This window comes from Symphalangus syndactylus, chromosome 5 (assembly GCF_028878055.3).
Source record: "Symphalangus syndactylus isolate Jambi chromosome 5, NHGRI_mSymSyn1-v2.1_pri, whole genome shotgun sequence".
In the NCBI taxonomy this organism is placed as follows: domain Eukaryota; kingdom Metazoa; phylum Chordata; class Mammalia; order Primates; family Hylobatidae; genus Symphalangus; species Symphalangus syndactylus.
In genome coordinates this window covers 150,494,723-150,515,122 of record NC_072427.2, presented here as the reverse complement: position 1 = coordinate 150,515,122, position 20,400 = coordinate 150,494,723, and the positions used below count along the sequence as shown (strand labels likewise).

The window sequence follows — 20,400 nt, the reverse complement described above, 5'->3', positions numbered from 1 at the left end:
AGAGACAGAGTTTTTCCATGTGGCCCAGGCTGGTCTCGAACTCTCGACCTCAACTGAGCCTCCTGCTTCGGCCTCCCAAAGTGCTGGGATTATAGGCATCAGCCACTGTGCCTGGCCTGGTCTTCTTACTTCTTAAACCTCACTAAGGGCTGCTCAGTGTTTTCAGATGAAAATTCAAGCTCCTCTAAAGAGACTGCATATTGTGTGACATAGGAAATATCCAGAAAAGGGAAAACGACGGAAACAGAAAGTAGATCTGTGGTAGCTGGGGTGAAAGCAGGGAGGAGGGAATTAAATGTGCATGAAGAACATAATGAGCCCTCATCTCAAAAAAAAAAAAATTTTTTTTAACTAGCTGTTTGTGGTGGTGCGTGCCTGTGGTCCCAGCTCCTCAGGAGGCTGAGGTGGGAGGATTGCTTGAGCCTGGGAGTTCAAGGCTGCACTGAGGTACGATTGTGCCCCTGCACTCCAGCCTGGGACACAGAGAGACACCTCGTCTCTGAAATAAACAAGTACATAATTTAAAAAATGTGCATGAAGGGTCTTAAAGGAGCAATGAGATGCTCTAAAACTGATTTATGATGGTAACTTTACCTAAGACTCATTGAGTTATACACTGAGGGTGAATTGTATGATATGCAAAATTGTTAAAGATTCAAGCATGTTAAGATAGCTTCCCAGTGCTCCGGGATGCAGTTCCTGTCCACCTGTCTTGAGCTCCATCCTGCCCATGCTCCTCTCACTCTGGATACAATACTGAACCTGCTTCAATCCTTGAAGGGACCATGTGTTTCCCCGGCTCTCCTGGCAAACACCTGCTGCATCCTTCCTTCCTCACAACACTCTTCCCCTGCCTGCCAGCCCCCACCCCTGCCCTAAATCTGGCTGCGACCCTTCAGAGCTCAGCTTTCCCAAGGATGGATTCTCTCATCCACCAACAGGGGGTCCTAACCCTGTTCTGTGCTCCCGTAATATACTTGAAGTTTCTCTTTTGTGCTGCTCATTACGTTTTGCTGTACTTATTTTATTTAATTTTTATTTATTTATTTATTTATTTATTTATTTATTTATTTATTTAGACGGAGTTTTGCTCTTGTTGCCCAGGCTGGAGTACAATGGTGCGATCTCGGCTCACCGCAACTTCCGCCTCCCGGGTTCAAGCAATTCTCCTACCTCAGCCTCTCAAGTAGCTGGGATTACAGGCATGCGCCACCACGCCCAGCTAATTTTGTATTTTTAGTAGAGAAGGGGTTTCTCCATGTTGGTCAGGCTGGTCTCGAACTCCAGACCTCAGGTGATCTGCCCACCTCGGCCTTCCAAAGTGCTGGGATTACAGGCGTAAACCACCGCGCCTGGCCTTATTTTTTATTTTTATTTTTTCCCCCCTGAGACGGAGTCTTGCTCTGTCACCTAGGCTGGGATGCAGTGGCGTGATCTCGGCTCACGGCAACCCCCGCCTCCTGGGTTCAAGTGATTCTCCTGCCTCAGCCTCCTGAGTAGCTGGGATTACAGGCACCCGCCACCAGACCTGGCTAATTTTTGTATTTTTAGTAGAGATGAGTGCTCACCATGTTGGCCAGGCTGGTCTCGAACCCCTCATCTCATGTGATCTGCCCACCTTGGCCTCCCAAAGTGCTGGGATTACAGGCATGAGCCGCTGTGCCTGGCCTATTTTGCTGTAATTGTTTATTTAATGTCTGTCTTCCTTGCCAGTTTATAAACCCATATATAGTTTTCACAGTGATATTCCCAGGGCCCCGAGTGGTTTCTGCTGCATAGTAGGGTGTTAGAGATATTAATTGCATAAATAATACAGGAATGAGGTGCAGAGTCCGAAGGACCAGGCAGCTCTTCTTCCAAGAGAACATAGATTTATTTGGAACCCAGAGTTGCTCGACTGAAGGCACATTGGGATCACCCCCAGAGGTGGCATGAAAGGGGCGAGAAAGTGGGGGTGGACACAGCAGGAACATGGCACGGAGATGACAGGGCTGATGACAGGAAGCTCAGGAAGGGGGCAGTGTGAAGGGAGGGAGGAAACTCAGGAGGCTGTGGGATCCTCGTGACTTAACTCTCCAGTCATCTTCTTTCTTTTTATTTAACTATAAAAAGATGGCATAATTTATAGTCTCCCCCAGCTCAAATGTCCTGCCATCCCAGTCATCCTACTAGATGGGTGCTTCAACATCAGACCCAGCTGGGGTGTGTATTAAACGTGTAGACTCCTGGGCATCGTCAGAATATCTGGGAGTGGGACTTGGAGATCTACGTCTTAATGTGCTCTTGGGTGATTTTTTGTAACGCAAGTTAATGAGAGCATGGGGACTGCATCTACCTTGTTCACATGTGTATCCCAAAAACCTAGCCCAGTCTGGGGCAGGGATGAGGAACTCAGTATATCTTGATGGGTGAATAAATGAATGAATGAATTCTATAGTCACAGAAATGTGTATATTTGGTTTTGACCAAGGCAAAAAAGGAAGAGGGATGCTGCCTCGCTATAGTCTTCCATCGCTGTCTTCACCCTCCTGGGCCAATTTCCCCATTGGCAAGCTACAGGGCAGTTGGACTGAGTACGCCACAGGACTTCTTCCTGCCTTAATAATCAAGAGCACCATGAATCGGTGCTTTCGGTTTCTCTTTGCCTGCCTTCCTGCAAGGGGGGAAAGAATCAAGATGAAAATCAACGACAACCCAGAGATTTGTTGTCAGTTTTAATAGGAGGAGTGGAGTCAAAGAGTTTAGAGAAATGTAGAAAAAGACCTTTTACTTTTTGCTGGAACATGATATGGTTTGTGCATGGCACATACATATTAAAAAAATAGAGGTATCACATTTCACAATCACATGACTGAACAGCATCTGGGTTGTACTATGCGCTGTGCCTAAGCTGGAGGGCAGCTCTACCCTGGGACCAGCCTGAGGTACTCAGCGATTTACAGAAAGAGGAAACCACGCAGGACACAGCTCTCTGGTGCTGGAATTTCAGTCATTCAATGAGGTATACAAACATGGTTCTGCGTTGGCTATCTGCACGATGGACCAGGTTCAGGACCTGCTTGGGGCATAATCGCGTCCTCTGCCTGTTCTGGGAAGAGGAAGCATGAAGTCAGATGTAAGCAGAGACTGGAGTATTTCTATTCTTCTGGTCTTGCCCCAAACATTCCTCTCTTTGGAGTTTTTCGGGGAGGTAGCAGAGTGAGTGGCTGGTTCCTTCAGGGGTCAAGCAAGTATTAGAGACCCACTTTATAGACACAGGCATGGTAAGTGGCAGAGAATGCTTCCTCAGTGACAGCTGACCCAGAGTCTTTGAGGAAAAGTATTGGGATAGAAGGATGAAGGAGTTTTCTTTTTTTATTTTTATTTTTTGAGACGGAGTCTCGCTCTGTCGCCCAGGCTGGAGTGCAGTAGTGCAACCTCGGCTCACTACAAGCTCCGCCTCCCGAGTTCACCCCATTCTCCTGCCTCAGCCTCCCCAGTAGCTGGGACTACAGGTGCCCGCCACCAGGCCCAGCTAATTTTTTTTGTATTTTTAGTAGAGACGGGGTTTCACCATGTTAGCCAGGATGGTCTTGATCTCCTGACCTTGTGATCTGCCCATCTCGGCCTCCCAAAGTGCTGGGATTACAGGCGTGAGCCATTGCGCCCGGCCAGTGAAGGAGTTTTCTAGCTTGTGTCCACATGAAAGGGACAGAAGGAGATAGAGGGCAGAGGGGAGATCCTCGTGTCTTGGAGGACATTTGTAGATGTGCATTTAGTAGATATGTTTGCACCAGTGACTGTGGCACAGACTGGGCAAAGGCAGTGGACTTCGACAAGGGGAGACAGGAGAACTATAGCTCATGGACTCTCCTATTTCTTTTTTCTGTCAGGACTTGCATAGAACAAGAACTTGAAGGGTCTGAGGTCTAGGACAAGAAAGTGGCCTAGAGCCAGCGTTGAAGGAGAATTGCAAACTGCCCAGGACAGGATGAGGGTCAGGAGAGAATTTCAGGCCTGGGTTTCTGGGCAGGAGAGGTATCTATATGTCTAAAGAGGAGAGAGGTTTGGCCGGGCACAGTGGGTCACGCCTGTAATCCCAGAACTTTGGGAGGCCAAGGCGGGCGGATCACGAGGTCAGGAGATCGAGACCATCCTGGCTAACACGGTGAAACCCCGTCTCTACTAAAAATACAAAAAATTAGCTGGGCGTGGTGGCGGGCGCCTGTAGTCCCAGCTACTTAGGAGGCTGAGGCAGGAGAATGGTGTGAACCCTGGAGGCGGAGCTTGCAGTGAGCCAAGATCACGCCACTGCACTCCAGCCTGGGTGACAGAGTGAGACTCTGTCTCAAAAAAAAAAAGAGGAGAGAGGTTTGTACCCTGAATCAGATGGCAAAAGAAAATGTTCTTTTTTTTTAGGCCATAGACTGGCCCTGACCAAGGGCTTGGCGTGTGTATTAGGGCACTGTGGGATGTGGCAGCAGAGGGGAAGGCTGTGGAGGATAATGGTAGGGTATTAATTACAAAATTATATGCTGCTTTCCAGAGAGGTTCAAAAATGTATGGGAAGTGGGAAGGGAAGGGGTGTTACAAGGCAGTGAATGATGAAACAAACATAATCAACAGCTTGAACAAGGCATTTGGAGTTTTCTGGTTTCCTATGAGGTTCATCTATTGCCCTGAAAAGGGTGGAGGTTTTACAAGGAGCCTGAGGCTCCCCCATTGCTTCTAAGCTAACCTCTACAGCTGCAGCTGAGAAGTGCATCTTGAAGGGTGTGCAGATATGCTGCTCTCCTCTTTATTATTTGCTCTTGAAGAGAGAATAAAACAGTCTCTTGGCCCTTGGAACTCCAAGTTTGCATGGAGCTGCCAAGGAAGATTCAGGATGAAAGGGAGGTGAATTAGCTACAAAACTGTATAAATCAGGCTCATTGCTCAGCACTTGGGGGATGGAGGGCCCAAGTCTTAGTACATCCTCAGTGGGAAAGTGGGGTGCACTCTGGTTCCCCTGCATATAGCAGTGTCTTCTGCAGCCTTTGGGAGCCAATGGGCCTGACAACTGAATTCAGGACTCAGTGGACATATGACCAGATAGGAAACAACTCTCCACGCCCGGGCACAGAAACAGAAGCTGGAGAGAAGGTACTGAAATGTGTCCTGCTGATCTTACTCCGGTCTTGTCCCTTAGCTCACTTCTGTAGATGGGGATTGACTTTTCTTAAGCCTAAGTCACTTACAGGAAAACAGAAAGCCCTTGAGAGAATTCCTTTGCATGGGAAAGATTTTAAAGAGTCACCCACACATACCTGCATCCAAAGGTGGTATTCAAAATACTTAGCAACCAGCTAGGTGTCGTGGCTCATGCCTGTAATCCCAACAGTTTGGGAGGCTGAGGCGGGTGGATTGCTTGAGCACAGGCGTTCAAGACCAGCCTGGCCAATATGGCGAAACCCTATCTCTCCAAAAATAAATACAAAAATTAGCTGGACCTGTAGTCCCAGCTACTTGGGAGGCTGAGGAAGGAGAATCGCCTGAGCCTGGGAGGTGGAGGTTACAGTGAGCCGAGATCACACCACTGCACTCCAGCCTGGGCGACAGAGCGAGACCCTGTCACAAACAAATAAACAAACAACCCCCAAATACTTAGCAATTGATACAGCACGGGCCCTGGTACCAGTTAGACAGACACCCAGCCCCTCATAACCAGTGCGGGTGCAACTGCCATGCAGTGGCTCAATATAATGCGTGCTTGATCGTCGGCATTTCGTAGCTTCTCCTCACTCCTAGCATAAGAAATGAAAGTGGACATTTGGGGAAATGCCTTGCCAGGATTTGAGCAAGGTTATGATCCTCTAGAGAGATGAAGGAAAGCGCTGGCAGCCCAAGGCTTTGGAGAGTCTCTTGAAGATGGCTCCTCTCACGCCACGTGAGCTGAAAGATCTTGGAAAAAAGGAAACTAGGCTATGGGACTGAAAACTTCCTTCCCCTTTTTTTTCTGGATCACAGTCACGCCGTCCACCAGCCATCCCACATTCCAAGCTCCACTAGGAACTGATATGCACCTCAGGTTTGGAGTGCCTGCATTTCTGATGGACCCTGTTCAGGAGACTGATTGCACTGGAAAACAGTGGAGAGCCTTATCCCCGCCTCCAAGCAGACCTGCACTTTAACATTCCACGGAATCAAGATGGACCAGTTTTCTCCCTTTTCTACCACATCCAAGGGTCGGCCGGGCATGTGCACATGTGTTCCAAGGCTTCTACAGTCTCTTCCCTCTTCATGTACCCGGGTGTGGCTTTTTCCTCCTCACCCAGCACATGTCCGCCTTGACATTTGCAGGGCAGAGGAGGTGGCCGGTAAGGTGTCTCCCCCTTCGATTGCCAACCTCCCATCTTCAGCTCAGAATCCCTCAACCCAGATCTATCTATAGATGGATGCAACTGCAAATAGCGAGGTATGTTGAAGATGAAGGTATTTGCAACAGATGAGGGATTGTCTTGGACGCCGGGGCCCCCGAGAGTCGCAGAGGGCGTCAGGTCATTTTGTAACTCGGTTCACATATGCCAAAAATATTTGCACTCTGATATGGCTCTCTCTGGTTTCAGATTTAGGAACATTCCAATGGTTCAGGAATCTGAAAGCTCCAGGCAGACAACATTTATAGTCACTTGGGGAACCTCTGCTTTAAATATTCTCAAGGGACAGGAGGCAAGAAGGCATCGTGCAGCAAGGAGCTGCTTCAGCTTGGCTGCTTATCTCCGTGGCATTATCACTCCTCCTCTACTGCAGGGAGGAAGAGAGCACAGACTCTGGAGGTCACGGTGCCCATTCTGCTGCATCCAGGCACAGCGCGTATGTGAGATGAGGATGCGCAACAAGGAAGTGAGGGTATCAGATGAGAACTTGGGTGCGTTTCCTGGACATAGTTGGAGAGGAATTAGCATCTGGAGTCCAAAGCCTCTCTACTGCCTTCATGCCCTATTTTGTCCCCTACCCCTCGCCAAAGAGGTTGCCATTATTAGGATCCTTGTCATCTGAGGTTAAAATAAGACCAGTTCAAAGCGAGGAAACCTTATGGGCAGGCAGCCTGGCCCCTGCCTGTTCTTGGAGCCACACACAGCCTGAGTTCTCCAGGCAGAGTGGCTCTCCTAGAACACCCAGTCCCTTCTGCCGCCTCCGCAAGCCTTCCTCAGCTGCCCTAGAGGCTGATCTCCCCCTTTCCTCCACGAAGCGAACCGCTTCTCCCCCAGCTTCCCTGACGGTTCATCCCAGTGTCCCCAGAGCCCTCACTGGCAGGAAGCTTGAAGTGCCTGATCCCTCTCCTTCTGGTTTGCAGTTCAACCTTACACACTCTCATTCTGCCATCTCTGCACTTTGAGGACAGCTGCTTCCCGCTGACCTGTGCAACCCATGTAGTTAGTGGCCTCTGAATGGAAAGATGATTGGAAAGAGGCAGAATGGGAGCACACATCAATCCTGCTGGTTTGACAGATGACATTCTTACGGGCAGATTCCTGCAGCGATGATGCCAGGAGAAGGAAACCTGATGCTTTGAAATGCTATTGCTCTGAGACTGTATATAAAGCTGTATGGATATACAATAATGCACACAAACTCCTACCCTGGCCTTTTCCTGCGCACATGGTCACATTCCACAAGTGTCACCGATACCTTCTCTCCTCAAGGGAGGTCAGAGCATGGGATAAGTTGCCATTCTAAAGTTGCTGATTGCAGCCCTCGTTTGAATGGGCTACATGCGTGGGGTCCAGTGGCCAAGGGAAACAACTGGGGTCTCCCCAAGCACAAGATAAGCCTGATTCAGAAGCCATGGAGGGCAAGGGGAATTATTCGCTTGTGCAAAATTCCAATAGAACAGATGCTGCTTTAAATCTGTGAGCCTTCTTTCGTGGGTCCTTATATCCTGGGAAGGAAATGAGTGACAGTCATGATCGGGGACACCTTGCTGCCCCGCTTTACCCGTCCGTATTTGCTCAGGGCGATGTAGGTCCCTCGGTACAAGTCTGACTCGTAGGCGTTGTAATTGTTGGGCAGGAGAGTTTCTCTGAACTTACATTCTTCTTGGAAGCTGGGCTGTGGAAGACATGGGCAAACAGCAGAGACTGGGTTACAAATGAGGAGTGCTGCAGGTGCCAGCTGGGCCGCAGAGAGTAGGCCCCTCTGCCAGGTGCCCCTTCCCTTCTCTTTGTGAGACAACCACCGTGAGGTCTGAGCATCCTGGGTGAATGGATGGTGGAAGGTTAGGATGGGAAGAGGCTGCAGGCTCTCATGGTTCCTCTCACCTTCCCTCCTTTACGATAAGGAAACCAAGGCCCAGGGACACAGGGGATGGTCTGTGCCACGTGGGGTAGAGCTGAGGCTCTACCACTCAGGTCTCCTGACTTCCAGAGTAGTTTCTGCTACGTCCCTAGATGGTAACTTATTCCATTCAAAGAACAGACCAGGAAATGACACAAGCTGTTTTCTCAAGTCCACTGTGAGAGGGAGTCTACTGGAGCAGGGATGGGAGCCCAGGGTGCTATTTCGTGACTTTTCTACTTCCTAGTTGTGTGACCTTGGGCAGGTTCCTCCCCTTTCAGCCTCAGTTCTCTTTTCTGCAGACTGTGTGTGGTGGGGGAAGAAGGAGGGAGGTGGTTGGTGGAGGGGGAGGAGACACAGTGATCTCTTAAGCCCTTTCCAGCACTGCCTGTCCCTTTCTTTCTGCTTGTGGTTCCTCCGTCTGTCTTTCCTGGTTTAAGTCCCAAGTTTTCTATCCCTCAAAAAGGCCCATTCTCAGTTTTGACTTTGAGCCTAGAAGGTGTCCGGTACCTCCTAGACCAGCGGTCCCCAACCCCTAGGCTGCAGACCCATACCAGTCAGTGGCCCATACCAGTGCAGGACCCGGGCTGTACAGCAGGAGGTGAGCAGTGGGTGAGCGAAGCCTCATTTGTTTTCCAGCCACTCCCTACTGCTTGCAAGACCACCTGAGCTCCGCCTCCTGTCAGATCAGCAGTGGCATTAGATTCTCATAGGAGCAAGAACCCTGTTGTGAACTTTGCATGTGAGGGATCTGGGTTGCCTGCTCCTTCTGAGGATCTAACTAATGCCTGATTATCTGAGGTGGAACAGTTTCATCCCCAAACCATCCCCCCATGTCCCCATCACTCACCCTGTCCATGGAAATAGTCTTCCATGAAACTGGTCCCTGGTGCCAAAAAGGTTGGGGACTGCTGTCCAAGACAATCATAGTTCTCCAGGGACATGCAGGAACAGAAACGGTGAGGAGCAGGAGTTTTTACGGGGAAAAGGACCTGGTTCCCAATGTGACAGGTGATGCCAAGGAGCCTGGGACCAACAAAAAAATGGCCCTTTCCATGCTGATTTGGTAGAGGAGTGTGTGTGGGCCACCTGTTCAGAACATGAACGCTGGACTTCCTGTCTCACATGCACAAATTCATTCCAGTACATCACCCCAAGTCCTCCTCTTTCCTCTGCAACCTGCCTGGGTGGCTGCCCTAAGGGACTATGCGGGGATTTCCTGCTCTTGTGGGGAAGCAGCTGGGTCGGGGCTAGAAGAACAGAGAGCGAGGTGGGAGCCAGAGACCCGGGGTCTACTCTTGAAAAGAAATACAGAATAAGAAATGGGTGGAGGATAACTTCTGACTCCTCCTTGCTTAAGTATAAAAAAAAAACCGCTCGATGGCTACCGGGCTGTGCCAGAGGTGTCCTCTGACCTTCTGTAAAGGAATCGTACTGCTAGTGTCCCATCTTGCTGGCAGTGTAGCTGGGCGAGAACCTCTTGCTGTTCTAAAGAGCTAGGAAGTAGCTTGCTCCTCAGGGCCCCAGGACGCCCAGAGCCCCTTCAGTGGACTTCTCTGGCAACATTTAGAACAGCCATACTTTCCCAATAGATTCCAAGATCCCTGAGATGAGGACTGTGTCTTGCTTGGTACATGATGCTGAGTGGATGGTGGTTTAATAGGGACAACATGACTGGTTTCAGTGGCTCACACCTGTAATCCCAGGACTTTGGGAGGCCAAGGCAGGAGGATCACTTGAGCCCAGGAGTTTGAGAGGAACCTAGGCAATATAGTAAGACCTTGTCTCTACAAAAGCTTAAAAAAAAAACAAGGCAGGTATGATGGTGCCTGCCTGTTGTCCCAGCTACTCTGGAGGCTGAGGTGGGAGAATCACTTGAGGTCGAGGCTGCAGTGAGCCATGATCGCTCCGCCGCACTCCAGCCTGGGTGACAGAGTGAGACCCTGTCTCAAGAATAAATAAGTAAATAAGGACAGCACTGAAACATAAGGAGACCCCTGCATGGGTGGCTCTTTCAGCCTGATGTGAGCGTGGGCGAGGGGACAGCCTTGCCTATGGGAACACAGTGAAACTCCCCTCATACGTTTTCCCCATCTTCTTCTCTCATGCTTGCAGCTTATTTACAAAGCACTTTCACTGATGTTAACTTGCTTGAGATAAATGTGAAGGCGTTCACCAGCCATGTGAACAGGTTAATGCCACACCAGGGGGGTGGGTTTTTCATAAGCTTTCCTGTTTTCCTCGTTAGGATGCTCAGTGAATATTTGCGGAATGGATGAATGAAGGGATGTCCTAAAGGTAAAGAGGATGAACTAATCAGTGTAGGTCAAGAACGTATCTGTGCCACAGCTTTGAGGTTAGACTGATGACAATAGCCTCTTACTTAGCTACGTGAACTTGGGGAAATCGTTTAACCTCTGAAGCTTCCATTCCCTCATCTGTGAAGTAAGAACAGTAAGAAAAATTGTGTCATAGAATTGGAGTAAGCATTAATCGAAATAATGCCTGGAAAGTCCTGGGAACAATGCTTGCTATACAGCAGAATTAAAAACAAATTAGTAGTAGTAGTGTTCTTCTCCGAGTAAATCATGAGCTACTTTACATTAAAAGCCTCAAAAGACTGCCTTACCCTGGATCACCAGTCCCATAAGACTTACTGTGGGTTACTGGACAATTTAGCTTTTAAGTGCTGCTGTTTTTGATGGAGTGTCTGGGAGACAGTGAGCTTGCATGGAAGAGCAGGGAGTGAGAGGAAAGGCAGAGGCTGACGCTGGCTCTGAACCACGGCCCCTCATTAGGAGCCTCTCTGGGCCCTGGTTTCCTGCCCTGTGCACAGGACTTCAGTTGTTGGTGGGCAAGCTTGGGAGCAGCAGCACCAGGAAAAATTCAGCTCAGAACTGAATGAAATGTTCCAAGTAAAGCTATGCTAATGAGAAGTCCAGTACAGGTCAATGAACAAAATAGAGTCCGGCAGTAGATCCCAACACATACATGGATGTAAAATGAAATGAATCTGAAATGAATATAAAGTGAAAGTGCTATTTTAAATCACTAGAGAAAACATGGTGTTGAAACAACTGAATGGTATTTTATTATAATGATAGTAAAGTTTGATGTGTATGACTTTATCCCTTACATCAAAATAAATTCTAAAAGGAGCAAAGATTTAAATGTAAAAAAAAAAAGAACCATTAAAATCCAGAAAAGTTTTTTAATAAACTCAGAATCAGGAACATCTTTCTAAACAAGATAAAAAAAATTAAAGCCATTTTTAAAAAGTAAGAAATTAGTCTTCTACTTGAAAAATATTACCTTAAATAAAATAAGAACAGAAATGGCAAACTGGTTGAAAATACGTACAATACACATATGTCAAAGAGTACATTTTGTTACTATATTCAGAACCCTAAACTCACTGGAGAATGAACAACATTTATAAAACAGAAAATTCCCAGGAAAGGAACTATCAATGGTATTTGAGCAGAAGAGAATATGCCTAATAAGAGAAATGTAAATTATAACTATGAGATCCCATTTTTAGTGGCCAGATTTCAAAGAGAGAAGCATTTGACACTATGGTCTCGTTAGTGAGGGCATAGAAACTAGGAATTCTCATTTAATGTCCTCTGATGTGTATATTGTCAGAATCTCTATAAAAGAGCAATTTGGCAGCATCTACCAGAATAAAGAATGAATATAGCAACTGATCAGCAATTCCACTTCTAGAAATTTATCTTACTGATATATTCCCACACACGCACAAAAGTTACTACAGCATTAAATAACAAAAGACCAAAAACAATGTATCTATTAAGAGAGGAGTAACTGAGGTGGCTCATGCCTGTAATCCCAGCACTTTGGGAGGCCAAGGTGGGTGGATCACGAGGTCAGGAGATTGAGACCATCCTGGTTAACATGGTGAAACCGCGTCTCTACCAAAATACAAAAAATTAGCCAGGCGTGGTGGTGCACACCTGTAGTCCCAGCTACTTGGGAGGCTAAGGCAGGGGAATCTCTTGGACCGGGGAGGTGGAGATTGCAGTGAGCTGAGACCGCACTCAGCCTGGCGACAGAGCGAGACTCTGTCTCAAAAAAAAAAGAGAGAGAGAGAGGAGTAACTAACTGAACTATGGTAGATCCACACGATGGAATTCTATAAGCCTTGAAAAGATAAGAAGCCTCTCTGTACTGACATGAAATGGCCTCAAAGATACATTGCTAAGTGAAGACGCAAGGTTTGAAAAAGTGTTAGCATAGTATGCTCCTGTTTGTGTGATTTTAAAAAGATGATACTGGTGTGTGCACGTGTGCGTTAGCTGTTTCTGGAATGATACACTGGAATGAAACACTGGTAACTGTGGCTGCCTCTAGGGAGGAACTCAGTAGCTTCAAGACAATGGTAGGAGTGAGACTTTCCATAGAATATTCTTTGATACTTTTTTCTCCTTAAAACATGTTCATGTATTACCTAGTCAAGTACGTAAATTATTTAAAGTGGGAAGGGAATTTAGGATAGCAGATGGGCCAGGAAACGGAGCGAGAAAACATTTTCATCAGAAACTGGTGGTCTCCTCCTTGCTGGGTCACAGCCCCTCTCCACCCACCAGCCTCTCCCCTGTTCTAACTTTGTATATCCCTGGAGAGTATCCCGCCCAGTCAGTTCCAGAGAATTTATTTCTGATCTGGATGGTGGTTAAGGGAGAGGTTTCATGTGTTGTTTGCAAGCTCTAGTGAGGAAATGAAATCTTGAGGTGAAGGAAGGGGAAGTGGGAGGAACTGAGTGACTTGGACAAGAAACTCTCAAGCCATTGCCCACTTCCCCGTGCCTAGAATGTGTCCATTTGAGAACCCAGCCTCTCCTAAACGTCTGGATCTCCTAAAACATGACTGTTTAAGCGTGCATGACCATGGATGTGTAGATTGTACTTTGCTTCTCTGGTCATTCGATTTTGGATCATTCAAATCCACTCCTCCTCAACATACACACTTTTTTTTTTCTTTTTCTTTTTTTTTTAAGTTGACTACTTTTTTTTTCCTTTCCATTCTGTCCTTTTCTCTAGCCTGTCTCATATCCCTGGCCTTCCCCAGACTCCTGTACAAAACTAAAGTGAAAAAAGACAACTAGTAGATGAAGCTTGTGTTAGAAGCCCTAACCTTCCCCTTGCTGCTCTCTCTCCTCCGCCCTCAGCACCCACATCCGTGGGGTTCGGGAGGCCAGGAGGCCTGTGGCATGCAGGTGAGAGAATGCATTTTCCCTGAATGCTTCAGGCTGATGGATTTTCCCACTGCCCAGAGTGATGCTCAAGACCCAGCCCCTTAATTCATCTTCATCACAGCCCTGAGCTTTGAGTTCTCATGGCTTGGGAATGTTGGCCCCTCAGCTCTGGTGAAGAACGCACTCAAGCCAAGTGAACGCCATGTTCATGAAAGCAGCTACCGTATATGATTACTTGAACAAATGAAAATCATTCCACTGGGTCACATTTCCTGGGCCTGCCAGGCTCAAGCCCCGGCATGACAATGTCTTCAATTCCGTGTAGGTCTATTCAGACTTACGTGCGTTTGGCACTCACTATGGAGAAGGGCATTTCGAAGAGGAGCAAGCATATCCATGGGGTAGAAATGCCCCAAAAGTGTGAGGTGGACAAGACAGCCACCCTCTTGCCTTTAGAGCTAAGTCACTTGGACCAATGAGGATCTAATCCTGCCTTTAAAGATCTTCATCCTGTGACTGCTAGGGCCATTTGTCCCTGTTCCTCCTGGGAGTGTGTGTTGGATAGAGAAGGATGGGGTGGAAGGATGTGGGCAAGAAGGAAAAATAAACCAACTCTTTGTCCTAAGACTTTCTTCTGCAGCCCCTGACTGCTTCTTTTCCTGTCTTTAGCTGAAATATCGTCAGCTCTGAAGATGCCTGCATTTTCCAACCCTTTTCCCTAGCACACAATTGCAGTGTTGATTTAGGAATGTTGGAAAGTGTTTTCATCAGGTGTTTCATTCTTCTCACTCCAGTGCAGCTCTTTGTAGCAGGCGGGGATTTGTATGCAGAGCCTCAGGCCCTGCATAAGGGCATGCGCCTCCCACTGCTCTCCAGCCCCATCTCCCAGCATTTCCTCATGGTGGGTGTCCTTTATCCCATTCCCTCAGGAGTGCCGTTTTCTGCTAGAGTGGCAGCTGAGCCAAGGCAATCCTGGTCCTCCCTTCCCCCAATGTAATGCCCCAGATAATAATCAGAGGTCTCTGGAGGAAATCATTTTTGTCCTTTGCACATTGTCATACTGTTGATGAAAAGGATGTAAATGCAGTTCTTCTTAGTAAAACTGAAATCACTTGAAAGCATAACTGAATTGCTGGTATCTTTTTACTAGTACATATTTTTCTCAACCAGAGGATTCTAATAGAAGCACTGTTAGGTGGAGATCCTTGATATTTTGTTTTCTGAATTTCAAAGGGGACCAAGGGGTCTAGAATTCACTGATTTCTGCCTCATCCTCAGAGAGCAGAGATCCAGGCCCAGAGAAGTTCAGTGACGTTGCCCAAAGTAAGACGAGTAGCTAGAGTGTAGGTTGGCCAGGAACTGGAACTCGGGTCACGGAGCCCTGAGACAGGGCTGCACACAGCTGTGGCTGGACATGTGAGCCTGGAGACCGGGTGTCCGCAGCTGCACAGGGAGGATGAAGATCAAGTGCACCTCCTAGGGTGCTGTGAGATCATACTCGTAAAGCCCTCTGCAGCCGGTGCATCCTAGCACAAGCAGTAGGCTAGTGCCCAGGGCAGGGCAGCTGTTATATTGTCTAAAGGAGGGCCCGGCAAACTGCCCTGAGCCTCCACACCCTTCTTTCCAGGAGACAGACATGTGTGAAGTCACTTCTAGCCAGGTTTCCTTGGCCCTTATTCTCTGCCCGTGAGTCGTTGCCTTGTCCCCCTCACCAACACCTCAGCCCCAGCCCAGTTTCCCTCCCCCACCCATGAGAAATGCCATATAGTGGCAGTAGCAGCTGAGCCTGGGAGATGAGGAGGCCCCAGGGGCTTAAAAGGAAATAGTGTGAATGAAATCATCACCCAGCAGGAGTCTTCCTGGCTCCGGGGATCAGTTGGCAATTGTTTTTTTAGACTGTGATAACGGCCTCCAAGGGGCGGAGAGGGAGGGGTAGAAGTTGCTCAGGAGTATCTGGTCCTGAGCCACATAAAACGTCAGGTGCCCCAGGGTTGTGGCACAGCTGTCCAGCCCCACTCTCTGTGTGCAGGCCCAGCTGGCCCTGAGGTCCAGGGAGGAGAATCTCCCTCTCTGGAGAAGATGTTCTTTGGCCAAATGCTACTGAGGGTGAAGGTAGGAGGGGTGGGAGGGCGGAGGCGAAGGGTGCGGGGTCTTTTCCCAGAAGTTCTCCATTCTCCTGGACTCTGCTCATTTAGCAAGCCCAGCAGTTCATCAACCTGCTTAACCCCCTTTAAAGTCATCAGCCAATAATGGTGCTGCAGAGTGAGGGCTGGGGGTGGGGTGGTGGGTTTCAGGCATTAGGAGTCAGCCTCCTTTCCCTTTTGCTATTCTGAATGCCCTTCCCTGCTTTGTGGCGCTTTCTCTGATGGTTAAATCTTATATTCCCTTCCCCAGCCTTTCCCAGCTTCTCTTTCCAAGGCCAAGAGATTTAAAGTGGGAAGTGGGTAAATTTCCTCTATATTTGTGCATTTTCTCCTCCCCACAATTAAATTCCTTTCTGGGTAGGAAGAAAAAAGTAATAAATAGTTTGTTGATAAAGGTGACAAGGAGAAAGAAGAGTTTATGAAATTTGTGCTTTCTCCCAGGAGATTTACTTGCTAAAACGTCCCTTGCTTGCACGGAGTCCCACAGCCAGCAGCCCAAATTCCTGGCTCTCCCGACCCTATGGGATTCCGGCCATTATGCAGGCTGGAAAGAAGGGGTTCTTTGGGATGCCCCACTCTACAGAGGGGAAACCTGCTCCACCAAAACCTGGGTTGGTCCCAGGCCTCTTCCTGTCCTCGCCATCACTTTTCCAGAGGGCAGTAACAAGGATATGTCTCTGCTGTCTCATCTCACCTGCCCTCCAGCTCTCAGGTTCAGTGTAACATGGGCAGTGGGTGGTCCCCTGCCCTCCAGAGGCCATGTAGCCTGCTGACCCCTGAGCCTGCCTGTTCCTCAGAAACACCTGGCAAATTTAAAATACAAAACAAACAGATTTCCAGGCCCACATCCCCGCTCTGTTGAATAAGAATCTCCTAGGTAGGTACCTGGAAATCCATACTTTTAACAAGTTTCCAAGGTGACAGAGATGCAGACTGTCCATAGACTTGTGTGGGAGACCCACTGATTGTAATGCAGGCCGTATGTCCACATAAACCAACTCAGACTGAGAGATGTTAGCACCAAAGATTATGGGGCGGAGGTCACCTGGTGAACCCGCTCTTGTGTTTCATAGACCTCCTCTGTTGGGACAGCTCCCCTGGGACCCAGTGCCAATCCTGGATCTATTTCTTCACATCCCAATCCTCAGTTTATCCTCCAAGGGGCAGTAGATCAGCCCTCCACACCCTCCCCATAAATAACTTTGATATTTTTTGAGGCCTGCTCTGAGGTCTTCCTTTTTAGCTTGCTTATTTCTGTCAAAGGAACTCTCTATTTCTTCAGCCTCATAGGGATGTTTGCCCAGCCATATTTTGGAATAAGCCAAATGATGGGCCGAGGGCTGCAGGAACAAGTAGGTCAGTGAGAGCAGAGGTTTTGGTCAATGTGCTTAGAAGCTGGTTGCATTAACCCAAGTGCCAGCATTGGCACTCCCAGGGGTGACCTCTGGGGGTGGAGATGGGAACGGGTGGGACTGGTACCTGCCTAAAGTGTATAATGGGTAGGCTGCCTCTCTAGCTTATGCGATTGGAGACCAGAGGATTGAAAACCCTAGCGCAGAATCTCAGCACACTGATGAGGATGAAAATAGCCTCCCATTCCACTCCTACTGCTGCGCACTAGGCTGGGGCATCTTGCAGGGCGTGTGTCATGGAGCAGCACACCCAGGCAGAGAGACAGGCTTGCTCTCGGGGCCTCGCCAAGGCAGGGAATCACACCTGCCCACAAGCCTGGATGCCAGAATGCGGGTTTCCCTCTGGCCCATTGGCCCATGGGCTCCCTGAGCTGTGGTTTCTGTTTAATCACACAGGCTCCATCCGGCAGGTGGGAACAGGAGAAACACCCATGAGGCTAAAGAAGCAGAAGCTGCAAGTCCCCTCCCTTTCACAGGCTCCTTTCACAGCCTTTCCTTTCCCATTTAGATAGTCACTTCTCTACTCAGGATTTCATATTATTTTCTTCAACTGTGTAAGCATCAAGCCTTGTAAACCTGGCACTTCCCTGGCCTGGTGAACTCACCGTTGCATACAATCTTCCTTTACTGTTCATGGCAACGAAGAGGGCACTTCTCACTCCAAAGAGACTCACCACGCCTCGCTCCACAGTGGAAATTTCCAGCAGGCCTGACAAGGAAAGGGGGGCCACGTTACCTAAGGCTTGTGCAAATCAGAGTGGGAACCTGAGCCGACAAGGGCATCTCAGTCCATCCCCCTTCTCCTAGAAAGCCAGACTCTCCATCACCCCATCCATGATGCCTCTAACTCTAGGAGACCCTGTCTGCTGGACTCATCAAGTGCTGCCATTGTGCTGTTAAAAATCCAGTTCTGCAAGGGAAGGTTCTGATGTCAGAGTTAGGTACTGCAATGACCACTTAGCTATCTATTTAAGATGAGCTTTGAATCTGGCTTTCACTGATATAATTACTTGAGGTCTTTGACTTGAGTAAAAAAATAGATTGATTATTATTACCATTCTTAATGTGTGCTCTACATGTTTCAACAAATCTCAACCCACTTAATCTTGAAAACACAGCAGCCACACCATAGCTGATGGCTTTCTTGGATCCTGCAGCCCCCATCCTTTCTTGGATAGGAGACTAACCATACAGCAAGCTGGCAGCTTGCAGGATAAGAACCTGGGGACAGAGGGAGCCCATTGAAATAAAAAGAAGGATGTGCTTCAGTTGGATATTTTGCAATTGAATTTCCTTTCCTTCTCCAAGAAAGAAGCTGAATAAAAATGAGCTTGTGTCAAATTTGATCCAAGTATACTAACTGATTCTCCCTACCCAGGCCTTGGGGGCTTCCCAGACTACTGGTTCCCAGTGGTCTTACAAGGCATCAGATGGGCCAGTAATGCTGAAATAGTTAGTGCCACTGAGGATCTAACCAAGGCGATGGCAAAGAACACCAGGATGCTTGGACCCCAGTATATTGAGCCTGCACCCAGGCAGAGCAACGTGGAATCATCTAAGTGGTGAGCAGCATTTCTGTCCCCTTTATAGTGCATCCTTTCCGTTAGAGCAGGGCCCCTTCACCTTTTAGCCCTGCATGAGCCCAAACCCCCAAGCGTCCCGACTGGCTGCAGCTGGCACTCACTGTAGGGGTTCTCCTCGTGGGTCCCGCTGATCCTGCCGTCGGGGAGCACCTGGAGGTGAAAGCCGATGCCCACGTTGCAGTAGAGCCTCCGCTGCCGCTTGATCCCCACCAAATAGCCACTTTCCCAGTTCACCCCGGCGATCTCTCCAGCTAGTCCAGCGCGAGACCTGGACAGCAGGGTGCCCCAGCCCCTCGAGTCCAGCAGCGTGTTGTTGGCACGGGTGCCTGCAGGCAAGGGCACCACCATGCCCACTAGGATGCCTAGGAAGACGAGAGCCCACAGCGTGCCCTGCAGACGTCCTGCTCCCGGGGACATACTGATGAACAGCCTCTGTCCCAGGGCCATCCACCTTGCCTCTCAGGCACGTGGTCAGAATTAATGGCCCTAAAAATACCGCCCTTCTTGTTTTTCTCCCTCCGGCATGGCGGCAGGGGCTTATTTTTGGAAGGCAGATGAAGGCTGCTGACATGAAACCAAAGCCTCTGTCGGGCACTCGGGTTGAGAGCAGAGGGACCCGGGCTGAGCCGCGGCCGGTAGAGACCATGGCTCGGGGACGCTGTCTAGCTCGCCCGCTCGCTCCGGCCCGAGTTGATGATATTTGATTTGACCTATCTTTATAGTTGGTTCAGCAGCCCGGCCCTCCCCTCCACCCATCATCACCCTGACGTCAACCCGCCCAGCTCACTTATCCAGGGCTGTAACATTAACCTGCTCTTGGGCCTGGCTGCCTCCCCAGACCCCCATCACCCTCCACACTCCCCAGGGGTTCTGGGAGCCACTGTCATTCCAACTATGAGGCAGGAATGAAGTGAGCAGGGAGCATCTCTGGGGCAGGGGGGAGCTGGCTGGGGGCCCAGGGAAAGAGAGAGGCGAGAGGCCACCCAGGACCCATATTGGGCAGAAGTTCTTTCCCTGGCAGTGCTGGCTTCCTTATTTAGAGGGCAATAGGTAGAGTCAGGGATGGGAAAAGGCTCGTGGTAGTGATGACGGTAGCCTGCAAGTCACCCTTGAGATCTTTTCATGGAAACAGCTCACGGTGGAGGGGAACACTGAAAGGCCAAACCCTTTCAGCAGGAGGGCACAGACATTCTCAGGAGGTGGGGATGGGGGTTGTTCAACGAGCTTTAAGATTGTGGAGGGAGGGAGGGCAAGGGCAAGGTTTGCCTGCTCACTGTCCTGGTCCCAGCATTCGTCTGGGGTGGAAGTTGTGTCTGGCCTTTGACATATAGCCCCCTGGCCATTCTCCTCCCTGGATTTATCCCTGGCATGTGACTGATATTATTCCCATTTCACAGATGAGGAAGCTGAGGCTTAGAGAGGTTAAATGACCTGCCCGAGTTACCACAGCTAATAAGTAGCAAAGCCCGAACTTCTAAGGTCTGCCTGAGCCTAAAGCCTGTGCATGTCTAATGCCTGCAGTAGAAGTTGGCTGGCCCACAGAGTCTATTTAGCTCCTTAAATGCCAATAGCACATCACAGAGTTATTTCAGTAGCATAAAATGATTCATTTGTTAAAAAAACTTGAGTGTCTTTGATGTACATGGGAACTTCTGTATTTGCAGATAACTTTTGCTGGGCTGATATTACACTCAGAAACTAGTGAAAATATTTCTGCCAGGAAGTTATCCCTACACTCATTTTTCTTATTC

The 20,400-nt window shown here is 48.8% G+C and overlaps 1 protein-coding gene across 1 annotated transcript; it reads right to left on the bottom strand.

The window, feature by feature from the left end:
• Positions 1–7,820: 7,820 nt before the first annotated feature.
• Positions 7,821–19,341, bottom strand: FGF6 (fibroblast growth factor 6). Its single transcript, XM_055277009.1, has 3 exons — positions 18,751–19,341; positions 17,672–17,775; positions 7,821–8,070 (listed from the first exon to the last, which is right to left on the bottom strand). Exons 1-3 carry the CDS (start codon positions 19,094–19,096, stop codon positions 7,894–7,896), a joined length of 627 nt encoding a protein of 208 aa, XP_055132984.1. The 5' UTR covers positions 19,097–19,341; the 3' UTR covers positions 7,821–7,893.
• Between the last annotated feature and the right edge of the window lie 1,059 nt (positions 19,342–20,400).